At 36.5% G+C, this 12497-nt stretch overlaps 1 protein-coding gene across 1 annotated transcript; it reads left to right on the top strand.

The window, feature by feature from the left end:
* The first annotated feature begins 5495 nt into the window (after nucleotides 1-5495).
* On the top strand, nucleotides 5496-8908 carry LOC6645088 (zinc carboxypeptidase). The gene is made up of 5 exons (XM_002067678.4): nucleotides 5496-5676; nucleotides 5744-6259; nucleotides 6430-6523; nucleotides 8314-8610; nucleotides 8674-8908. The coding sequence occupies exons 1-5, from the start codon at nucleotides 5524-5526 to the stop codon at nucleotides 8865-8867; spliced, it is 1254 nt and encodes a 417-aa protein (XP_002067714.1). The 5' UTR covers nucleotides 5496-5523; the 3' UTR covers nucleotides 8868-8908.
* Nucleotides 8909-12497: the final 3589 nt, after the last annotated feature.

The raw sequence follows: 12497 nt of genomic DNA, 5'->3' as shown, positions 1-12497 counted from the left end.
AAAAAAATTGTAACTAATGTTGTTGGCTCACAAAGATGTTAAAATTTTTATCAGCTTTATCATATAAAAATATTTGCAATTCCATCTAAATTTGGTTATAATTCTTTCAAAAACTGTGTTAGATAAAATCTAATACCTTTTAATAGTTTACAAGTTTTAAAGACTCACTTGCCAATTTTCGAAAGGAAATTTCCAATTGGAGAATGTCCAAAAACAGATCAACATTCTTATGTACATATGAAGGAAGTTACTTCCAATATATATATATTAATATTGTTATAAAGTTGGTATAAAGAAAACTAACGACATCGATTCTATTAACCTCGTCAAAAGTGCAAGTCTGATTTGCATCAATTTGGTTTAGGTACTTAAAGGGCACCTCGAAATTGTGACAGCATTGATTAGCCAACATCGATACTATCTTCAGCCCTACTCCAATCTCTTGAAAAACCAAGTTCCTTCATTATACCCAAACCAAAAAATCATAACCAAACTTAAAAAGACCTTCAACTCTGACACAACCAAGATATAGTTTTTGTTAATAACACACAAATAAAAACCACACACTCGTGCAATTTTTGTTGTTACTCTATCCTTAGCTACAGGCATTAAATTGAAAAATCGGTTTAGTTATCAGTTTTTGAAAATTGGCTTTAATTAAACGGTTTATTAAATAGTCAAGTATTAATTTTAATAACAATAGGGTAACAAGTAACAAAGTTATTGATGAAATTCGCTGTTTTTGACCGCCAATTCCTATGATATAGTCACCCGTTCTCGATCAAATTTATTACAGACATAAATAGGTATATATAAACTGATAAATATAAACTTTTAAAAAAATCACTGTTCGAGATATTGCCTTTTCCCGTTTGCCGAGCTATATGAAATAGAGATACGATCAAGAGATACGAGATATCCAACCCCTGCAGGATATACTGTAGCTTTAACAGTCTAAAAGCAGTTTGCTTTAATCCAGATGGGTCGACATGGCTATAAATTCGTCTCGTGCCGATCAAAAATATATATACATAAATATATAGTTTATATGGTCGGAGTTGCTTCCTTCCATTTGTGAATATATATTCTCTAACGATATCGCTAGAAGCAGTAAATCGTTCGAGATCTACTATAAATGCAACGTAAACAAATTATTTAGCACTTCTTCTTATTTCGTGAGATACAGTATAAAAATCGTACGGTTCGGAAAACAATACCAATTAGTGTTATATGAAAAACAAATGAAGGAGTTGAAGTAACTTTATGAGTTTTAGTTTTTACATTGAAATAGAATATAGAACATTCTAATATAGAACATAAGTTATACTCAATATAATCGGCTCGGCTCAAACGCTTCTGACACACACATAAAGACGCAACTCCACATAAACTCTCTATGCCGATCACTGGCATACCTGAATATGTAAGTGATCACAGGGGTCTCCTCATGAAACGCCGCCTCCTACGGAGCAAGTAGGGCGATATACCAGAAACAGCCCAATAAATTACTTGCCATCATAATAGTCACGTTGACCACACACACACACCACACATGTAAACCATGCTCATACTGTCTTAACTACACTGTGACCCATATCAATCGAAACTACCCACTTGTCCTTGTATTGAGTTCCTATACCTAAAGTAAGCACTTAAACGCTTGACCCAGTACTAACTTCCTATCAAATAGAATAAGCACTTTTGTATTTCAAAGTGTCAACCTTTGTAATCCACCCGCTTATTCTATTCTGAAGAGGCCGCGGTACGATCAATAGCCACTGATCAGCTCTCTTGGCGTATATTTAAGGCAGCCATGTCCGGAGGAAGGGCAGTCTTAGTCTGGACTCAGAACCAGAATTACTACGGAGTAAATAAAAAACAAAAAGGAAACAGTTTTATGGTAAATAAGTGCGTAAAGGAAGATCCCTGTGTATCGTTCTCCTCTCTGCATCCAAAGGTTTACGGTAAGGCCACGACCCGACACCAAGACTCGACAACTCCCCTGTCTAAAATATACAGGATGGATTGAGTGTGGGGTGCCCCCCTCACGATAGGGGCTATCGAAAATAAATGACATATTCCTTTAATCTATTCGATTAGTTTTAAATCCAAGACCCATCTTGGAGAAGGGTTGTCAAAAAGTAAACGGTGTAGAAATTATGGGCCGGAACGGCAACCTTGGCCTTTTAAATTTTTTCAACAACCTTCAGACTTATAACAACTCTTATTCTTACAGACATTATTGCGATTACCCCCTATCGAAATTCAATTGTGATACAAGGCAACACCACAGCAGTGTCATACCCACAACTTTAGCCTCCCGCGCGGCTGTGACGAACTACCACGCTCATTGAAAGGCATAAAAAAGGTAAAGAAGGAGAAAACAGGAGAAGGGACATAACAAGTAGTCACACATCAAGCAAAAAGTAACCAAAAATGAGCGGGTTGGAGTTATCAGCTAGCCTCAAGGAAGCTATCAATGCCGTGGCAGAAAAAGACTCCCAACTGAAGCAGAGTAGAGCTCAGCTCCCGGCAGTTGCGGATGACAATAACAATAAACTATTTCGTCCCAAGGAACCGAGCCGCAGATGGAAGGCCTTGACCAGTTCCAACATAAGCCTGGCAGATAACATGCTCTTCCAGGACTTCGCCAATTCCATTTCAAATTATTATGGGGGGCCTGCTGAGCTCGAGACATGGATTAAAAAAGTGGAATATGGCCTCGAGATATTCGCAGCGGAAGGCAAGCAAGCCGCCTATAACTGCATGTTTTTCCACGTCCTCCAAAAGGTGAAGGGCGAGGCCCGAGCGATCCTGCAAGAAGAATGGAGCAACTTGGATTCCTGGCAAGCCTTGAAAACTAGCCTCAAAATGCATTTCCCGGACAGGCGCACCTGCGATGATATTATCGGCGAAATGGGTGAAATGTACCAAGGAAGAGACTCGGTAGAGGATTACTATCGGAAATTCAGCCTCCTCCATAGACAGTGGCTTGCCAAAATAAACGAGTTCTCACCAGAAGTCAAAGCCGCGCTGACCGAAGTACAAGGGAAAGCGAACACGAATACCTTCATCAAAGGGCTAAACAGAGATATCAAGAAACACATGGCCTTAACCTGGCCAACAACATTAAATGGTGCCCTTATTGAGGCCCAAAAGATAGTGAGGCAAAAAACAGCTCTTCGGCTCTGGGACGACGACAATGACTCACTGAACCAAATTCCCAAGGGAATTAGTAGAAATCGTGATAAAACATTCCGGGGGAGTTACAGAAGCGATAACAGAAGCTCCCCTTACAAATCGAAGAACCATAACCGCGGATCACATCGCTTTGTTAATAATAATAACCAAACACCAATCAACTAGAACTAATCAAAATCGTAAACCCATCCTAGGACACCGTCTCAATCTTCTAACTATGGAACCCACTCGCAAATAAACAAATAAGTCAAACGTGACATGTTTCCAAGGCAGGATAGTCCTATTGCTGTTCCCATTGACACGAGCCATACACACTATTAGATCAAATTAGTCTAAGACAACATACTTTCCTAATTACCTCAACATACAATACTTCTCAATAAAGCGTTACTGGTAAAACACAAAGTAGATTAAGTAATCCGAGCAATCTTATCTTTAACTTTCTATACATCGATGAGGCTGCCGGCTGTATAGGGATTCCGAACGTTGGAACCATATTCCCACTATATCGAGAGAATGTCCGAGGCGCAGTGTAAATGTCGCCGCAAATTTGAAATTTCGAGGCGACATCTGGCAAATAGCCGCGGATTCGCCGTCGAATTTTCGGTGACCGGTACTGAAGCGCAGCGATAGGCACGCATACACATACAGTTTATGTAGCGTTGCGTCTGTGTGCTCAGCTGCTCTGCTAATTCCAGCAATGACGTAGTAGGCTGATGGCAGCGCTGCCGGCAGCATATGAGCAGAGCCCATTTAAATTGGCTGTAACTTGTGTTCTATATATGTATCTGATCGGATTGAAATTTTGGGATTTTATGTTTTATTTCCAAAACTGTCACATTAGTAAATTTTATTTCCCAACTCCTCCACCTATTTTCGTATAGCACTATGTGATATCCGGATGATTTTTATACTTCATCTCAACCACCAAGTTTCATATTAATAGCATTTAAGACGGCTGACTAATACGCATACACACAGACGGACAGATGGAAATGGATATATCGATTCAGCTCGTGCTGATCAAGAATATATATACTTTATGGGGTTGCAACCGTGCGTTACAAACATCTGACCAATTTTAGAATACCCTCTGCAAGGGTATAACTATGTGAGAATTTTGAACCTTTAATATTTTTTACATAAATAAGAAATGTCAAGCTTCATTTGACTTATAATTTGTCCATATTGTCAGTCTCCCATAATACATTTTAAATAGACATCGAAACTTTAATATATTGCTTACAAAGTTGAAATTGAAATTAAAAAAAATATTGGTTAACAAAACTTTCAATTGATCCATTTGGAATTTAGTTTATTAAGGCCAAATGCATTGAAAAACGATTCAATCTTTTCTGATTGGTTAGATTTTAAGTCTTATTATTCTTGATTTACCAAATTTCTGATAAAAAAAAAAAAAAAATTAAAAAAAATAAATAAAAGAAGAAAAATTGGATATGTAGGAAAAGATTTCAATGTTTCTTCCTGGTTGAGTAGTTTCACATCTTTAGCTCATACATTAGCATTATATTAACATTTTGTGCGAAATACTTTCCAAGCAATTCATTCTCATTCACTCTCATCTGCCTGTCTTTTGTTCTGTTGTCTATCTCTCTCGCACCCGCTGCTTGTTACAGCAAAGCCATTTTGATGCGCCTTTCATGTCCAGGCTTCTTTCTGGCTTCTTACTAACTTACTAACGAAAACCTCACGTTGAAGTGCACACACACAGGGACACACACTTACATACCACATATACACCTCATGCGGTGACAACGACTTCTAATACCACCGCGCAAAATATGACCAAAGTCCTTTAAGCGCCTTCGCCCCAGGACAACGCAGGACATAAAAAAAGGAGAAGGCCTAAACACGAACAGAACAGCACAGCACAGAAATCTCCTTTTGCCAGTTCAAGTGGAAAATTTATGTGCCTTCGGGGCGGTAACTTCATTATGCAATGACCTACTATGAAATGCGGGAATGTGCACAAAATTTATGTGCAAAAGTTGAGAGACAGCCTAAGTAAAGTACAAGCAAACGGAAAGGTGGGGACCAGAGGGTACCCAGAACCCAGACAAACTGGAGACGACGACTGCCTGAAGTGTGAATAGTTGCTTTCGGTTTTTTAGTATTTTTTTTTTTCATGTTTTTTTACATTGTGCCTGATAAACACTGAACGGGGTACCTGTCGACCAGCGAGCCAGCTAGCTTCAGCTTTAGTGATAAGCGAACAATATGGTTCCTAATCAGTCAAGCAATTAGTTGATTTTAGTTCCAGTTCATGCCGAGAATTCAAAGTGAAAGGTACTTGAGTGGGAAATGAAAGGGTTAATACTTTTGATTGTCTTGATAGGATGCGGCCTTGTCTGCGGCCTTGAAAGTGTTCGCTATGAGAACTATAAAGTCTATCAAGTGAGAATCGATACCGCAAATCAATACAAAGTCCTGTCGAATCAAGAAAAACAACTAAAGGTAACGCATACAAAATTGGGCTAATTAGTAGAATGTTTGCTGAATGATTATTTCTATTCCTCTCTAGCTTAGCAGTTGGCGTGAAGCACGTCAGTTGGGTGAATACTCAGACATTATGGTTCCACCATCCAGTCAAGAGCAATTTGAACAGTTGCTTAACAATTTCAAGTTTGAATATACGCTGAAAATTGCAAATGTTCAAGAAATTATCGATCAGCAGATACCTAAGCAAAGATCAAGCTCTATGGACTGGACTCAATATCACACTCTAGAGGAAATCTATGACTGGTTAGATGTAATTGAGGCGAGGTATCCTAATATTGTGACACCATTCACAATCGGTCAGTCGTATGAAAATCGCACAATACGTGGCATTAAAATTTCATACAAAGAGGGTAACCCGGCAGTATTCATTGAATCGAATATCCATGCTAGAGAATGGATCACATCGGCAACCATCACATATTTCATCGATGAGTTGCTAGTCCCACGAAGACCAGGTCTTATTGATATAGCTAATAATATTGATTGGTATATCATTCCTGTACTAAATGTAGACGGGTTTTCATATTCCCATGAAGCGGTAAGCGGTTTTTTTTCCACTTAAGATTAGATTTCAATCGCATCAATTAACATGTGCCGCTTTCTTATCGTCATTGGGCTTATCTAGTTCTAATATTTATTAGTTGATAAACTAACTAAATAGTGCTGATCAATTGACTAATCTGTGTGTGTGTTTTTGCCGCCTTCTAGGAACGATTGTGGCGCAAATCGCGTATGCCCTCAGACCCAACGGGCGAATGCATTGGCACTGATTTAAACCGTAACTTTGATTATCTATGGATGTGTAAGTTTTTAATTCGTTCTCTTTTAATATATATAATTATATATATACCATAAGTTTGATAAGAATCTTAAAAGTTATTTACTCTTGACTGTCAACTGTGAGACCAAGTTGTATTTGTCTTCTTTACTCGACTGTTTCTATTAAGCTAGCATAGTCATTCGAAACAGGAAATCTGTTTAGATTCGCTTAAAGTATAATATAATAGTATCATAGAAAATATATGTATATACAGTGGTGGCAAAATTGTAGTTGTAGGTATAGTTGAATTTGAATTTTGTATGGTTTTCTTGGTGTTTAGCAGAGATTTACGGTAACAATAAATTCTAAATTGTTTTTTTTTTTTGAAACTATGACAGAAGGTGAATTAAATTCCCCATCAAATGAGATATTATTAATTCAAATCGGATCAAAAATATATAGACTTCGTCGCCTCTATAAGCTGTACAAGCTATAAATTCGCTCACCCACTTTGTCTCTTTCTATATTGCTAGGCTGCACCTTTCATTTCTCTGCAATACAAACAACAATTTGATAATTCAATTTGTTTCCTCTGCTTGTTTGTTAAGTGAATTTGTGACAATTTGTTTTATGAAAACATGTCAATAGAAAAGACACAGGAAAGAGTTAAGAGTAATTGTTTGATATACATATGTATGTATATGTACGTGATTGTCATCATATTTAAATTCTAAAGTTATTTAATAAACAAATTATGCAAGAGGAGTTAAAACATTATCAATTTCTAAGCTATCCTAGCACATTTTCATTTTCAGGCACTTTTGAATTCGGTTATCAATTCTGCTGACTTGCCAATTGGTAGTATTGAGGCCAAAAATAGTCACAAATGTTAAATGTCAGAGAATTCCATGACACCAACATTTCATTTATGCGATATTAAAAACAAACTGCCCTCGCAATCTCTAGAGATTTCTGTGATATCCCCGACATTTTCATTTCCAATTGTACCTAAATTGAATCAAGAACTGAAATATTGAGGTAGACCAGAGTACGTCAAGTGAAGTGAACTGTGGTTAAATTTAATTAAAATACGAAACATAGATAAACCTTTAAGTTTCATCAGTTTCGTTTGGACTCTAGAAGCAAAAAGAATATGTAATTCAGTCTCTTACCATTTAGGCTAATTAACTATTCATAGTTAGGCTCAATTGAAATGAGTTAATAAGGACACGCAAAAGCGGAAAGACCACGGATGGCATAACATAGGCCAACATCCATTTTGAGGCAAGAAAATCGTCCTTTTTTTGGGGTACCTTATATGAACCGAATATGAACAAAACAGGAAATTCCTTATTTAAAGTATCTTTTAATTATTTTTTGTCTAGATCGAGAATTGGCAATTGAAATTTGTTTTTTGTTATCCTTTTGCAATTGTCCTTACATATTTTGTTAAGTTAATTCTAGACATTAATTATAAATTTGGCGTAGATGAGAGGGTAGATACAATAAAGTTGGAAGTTTTTGAAGAACACGGTTTTGAATTTGAAAATATACCAACATTGTACGCATGTACATATGTTTTCCACATTAAGTTGGGATTTTTTTCCATATAAGTGACAAAAAATTGATATATGTCAATTTTTAGATGCGATGATTTAGAAGCAATTTCGTTCCTTTTATTTTTTGCCAATTCCCATATTATATTAAAGTTTCCAGTGCTCTTCATATTGGTATTTATGTTTATTAATATTATTGTATCTATTTTTATTCGTGTTTGTTTATTATCGAAACCAGCTGACTATAAGAAACGTTTCATTTCGTTTTACTTGCAGTGACCGGGGCCAGTGATGATCCATGTTCGGAAATTTATGCAGGACCTTCGGCCGAATCTGATCCAGAAATAAGTCAAATGACTGCTTACATTGACAATCACATACCGGATGGTAGTATCAAAATCTATATATCCCTTCATTCGTATGGCCAATATGTGCTCTCGCCTTGGGGACACACCGATCAAGAATTTCCCGAGCATTATCCTCAAATGATGCATGTGGCTGAAGGGTTCGCCAATGCCCTAATCAGACGATACGGCACAGTTTTTACCTATGGCTCTAGTGCCACAACCTTATGTAAGTCCATGATTTTCTAAGCAAGTAGCAGAGATACTGATTGAATTAATTTTCTCGTTCTAGATCAAGTGTCTGGATCGGGCAAGGAATGGGCGTATGCCGTTAAGAACATAACCATACCCTACACCATAGAACTACGTGATAAGGGTCAGTTGGGTTTTCTTTTGCCACCAGAAGATATCCTACCAGTGGCTCGGGAGCTGACGGATGGCTTTATAGGCATGATAAATGCTGCACGGGAAGCAAATGTTTTGTAAGATGTTGAAAAACTGAAATAAATCAAACTCCACCACCTTAACCCCCCGCTCTGCCCGCCATACGCCTCTTTACACAAAACGCGAACCCCCTCTCCAGTGACGTTTCTGGCCATTAGACGACGCCACTGCGACGAAAGCTTTTGCTCCGCCCCAAACAAGCAACCCGAACAGCTACAGAAACCGAAGCTTCCAATCAGAGACGAGGGAAACGACGACGAAACGAAACTTTTCGCCGAGTTGCGACATCGTTGCACTGCAGTTTTGTTGCCCGTTGTGGTTATTGTTGTTGGTAGAGTCCCTTGTGTTTCCTACATTGCTTTTTGTTTTCTTCCTTTTTTCGTTGCTGCTTCTGTGTGTATTCTTTTTTTTTGCGTTTTTATTGGCACAGTCTCCGCCTATTTTCAACGCGCGCGCAGCATCCTGCCGACACGGCACAAGTGTGCGAAGAATGCGAGATAAAGCTCCTACACATAACACATATATCGGGAAACGGGCAACAACAATCGAAAGGATGTCGCAACGAATGGCAAACGAGCAAACGACCGAAATATGGCGTCCGTCTTGCCTCAATAACTATATATATATATATATCCTTTTCTACATGGTATCCTTGAAGTGTATATACATGTATATATATCCTGTTAGTCTTATATACTGCTCTCCCCTGCTCTCATCTGCACTTGGTTTCTTGTCTCCTTCATTCATTCCGATGCTGCTTCTCTTCTCTTTAACGTTATTTTTTTTCCTGTTTTTTGCAATTTGTCTAATGAAATTGCGTTTTCCACTTGCGTCGCTCCAAAAAAAAAAAAAGAAAGAAATGAAAATAAAATAAAAAATATAGATACATAGATAGAGGAGAAAGACACTGAGAGAGAGAGAGAGAGGGAGGGAGAGAGAGAGACAGAGATGGGGACAAAATTAAATAAAAATAGTCGTACGAAAAATCTTGGAAAATTTGAGAAAAATATTACGTTCGCACTTTTTGCACAGCTCCTTATGTGAATGTCCTGTGTCTGGCTTTTTACTCACTGCTCATTCTGCATATAAATTGAAATTTACTAGCTACCTTCCCCCACCGCACCCGTGCCACCTACCTCCTTTTGCTTTCAATGAAGCTGCTGCTGTTGCTGCTGATGTTGTTGTCAGTTGCACCTTTATGACAGTTTTCTTCTTGCCTGCCACTTTTCTGTTGGTACCCTATGAGTACCAGAACTGGGTATATTGGGTATATACATATATAGACAGCCAGTTTTAAATACAACAGTTAAATAATCAATAAATTAAATGTTTATTTAATATATACCCACTAAGAATTTAAAGCCCAGAATCTTTAAGACCGAATACGATTTTCGAGGATAATCGAATCGAAATATTCTATTTTGTTTGCCTCTTTTTTGGTTTTTTTTTTAATAAGGTATCAAGCAGTCGGTGCTCCCATAGATTTAATTTATTTTTTTTCTTATGTTGGTTTTGTGTCTTTTAGTTTTCTTTTTTTTTTCTCTTTCTGCTCCCGTGTTGCGCATATTGTGGTGATGAATTTTTCTCTTTGAGTTATACTTACATGGAATGAGAATGAGCTGGCCAAATGGCTGGAAACAGTGGCAATAAAGGAGAAATAGAATTACTTAGCCAAATTGCAAAGCTTAAAGAGATGAATTAAAAAATTTCATAGAAAAGATATTTTCGATAAAGCATTAAACATACAATAAAAAGAAAATATCTAAGAGATAGAAATAAAAACCCCTTTTGTCATTGCTTTGTAAATATTAGATTTAAGATAATTGTAATTATTGAACAAAAAAAATTAATTGAAGTTGATCGATGAAAACTAACAAAAATCGGTTAATGAAATATGTCGTGTAATTTGGTTGCATTTCTTATATTTTTACGTAAACAGCTTTTGAGAAGCAAGATCGTCCTAAATTTACAACTGATTTTCGAACGGCGAAATTTTGAAATATTTAATACCAATAAGGACTTTGGTAATCTTTACGCTCTATTTAATCTCTCATTAAAAAACAATATTTTATTAATATTTATTCTAGTCAACAATGTCAAGTTTCACACAGATATTTAATTTTTACAGTCTAAATGTGTTAATAGCCCAAGAATAAATGAGTTAAGCAAATATTTTTTATTTTTGCAGTGTTATTTGGTCAGTTCTTTGCAACACAGAGAAGAAGATTTCGATCCCACAAAGTATATGTACATATATGTATGTATGTATGTATGTATATATATAAATTTTTCATCAGCACCAACAGCTGATTTAGACATCTTTCAGACTATATAACCAAAAAAAAATATGCGAAAAGAAACTCCGATTACCGTTGCATTTTCCAAAAAAAAAAAGATACCCGAAAAGTGACTTTCTTGTTTCTTTCAGTTTCTTTATATGCATATTAAAGTTTGTATGTTTTAAATTGAAATTACCAGCATGAACATAATGAAATACAAATTTGTTGTTAAACTTAAAATTGTCAAGTTATTTAAAAAAAGGGGGAAACCTATCGTTTAATTTACTTCCCAGATAAGTTTAAAAGTTTTAAAAAGTGGACCACATATGAAATAAGGGTAAATATTTACTTACGTTACTCGGGCCCAAAACGGCCCTTAAACTACATAAATTTGCTATCAAACGAAAGAGAAAATTCCAAGAGCACAACCTCAGGTGCGCCTTGGCGATTTATTATGTAGTTTTTGTGTAAATCACAAAAGAAAAACTATGTTTTTAGCGGGACTATAGCTAAAAATAGCTATTTCCGGCTAAAAGAAGTTGTCAAATTTTGATATAGTGTTGCCAGATGCCAAATGTCGGATACTCGAATACGCGCGCTTTTTGAAACTTTTGTTCGCACTATTCTCAACGATCGAAAATATTGATAATATTTGAGTTTACATTATTTCTTGATTTTAGAGAACAAATATAGTTCAGAATACAATATTCAGCTGCCAGAGCAGCGGAATATTCCTTAATTTTATAATTTAGAGTAAAATATTGACTGCCAGGGCGGTCAAACAACGCGCCAAATAAAAAATAGCATTTGCCAGCACTGAAATCTAGCTTTAGCCGATTTTTTCACTTTTCAACACTGAAATCTCGAGTAGCTTAAGTAAATATTTACCGAAATAAGTGCTTGAATAATCGATTGTTTTCATTTTTATGCGATTCATCGATTAATCGATTAAAATGATTGCATAATCGATAACTGTCTTTTTTGTCATCACTAGCCACAGCAACCTTGCAAGTTGAAGCACATGTCACATAAGCAGCAAGACCGGTGAAGAGTGGTTGTGCCGGAGATGGATTTTTGAATTAAAAAGTACCAATAAGTTGGAACTTTCCGATTAAAGCGTTTATACGCTTAAACTATTTTGATTTAAATTTGATGCCTTAGTGGCTCTAAATTACAGATTTTAATCACTTTTTTTTTATGTCTGTCATGTCATGTACATATGTACATACATGTACAACATGTGGCATGGGAACAAGTACGCCGTTTTAACGTTTTATCTCAAACGTTTTATCTAATTACAATCATGGGCCATAGATGGTAAATTTTTTCGGCTCACCACAGCCCATTTCTATTTCTTAATAGCAGAATTTTGCCGCCCAAGAGCTTGAAAATG

The sequence above is a fragment of the Drosophila willistoni genome (genome assembly GCF_018902025.1).
Source record: "Drosophila willistoni isolate 14030-0811.24 chromosome XR unlocalized genomic scaffold, UCI_dwil_1.1 Seg105, whole genome shotgun sequence".
Lineage (NCBI taxonomy): Eukaryota > Metazoa > Arthropoda > Insecta > Diptera > Drosophilidae > Drosophila > Drosophila willistoni.
This window is presented reverse-complemented; position numbering and strand designations above follow the sequence as displayed.

Coding starts and splice junctions, on each gene's coding strand:
- LOC6645088 (XM_002067678.4), top strand. CDS start 5,524: ATGAAAGGGTTAATACTTTTGATTGTCTTGATAGGATGCGGCCTTGTC. Junction 6,524..8,313: donor CTTTGATTATCTATGGATGT/GTAAGTTTTTAA, acceptor TTTTACTTGCAG/TGACCGGGGCCAGTGATGAT. Junction 8,611..8,673: donor CTCTAGTGCCACAACCTTAT/GTAAGTCCATGA, acceptor TTCTCGTTCTAG/ATCAAGTGTCTGGATCGGGC.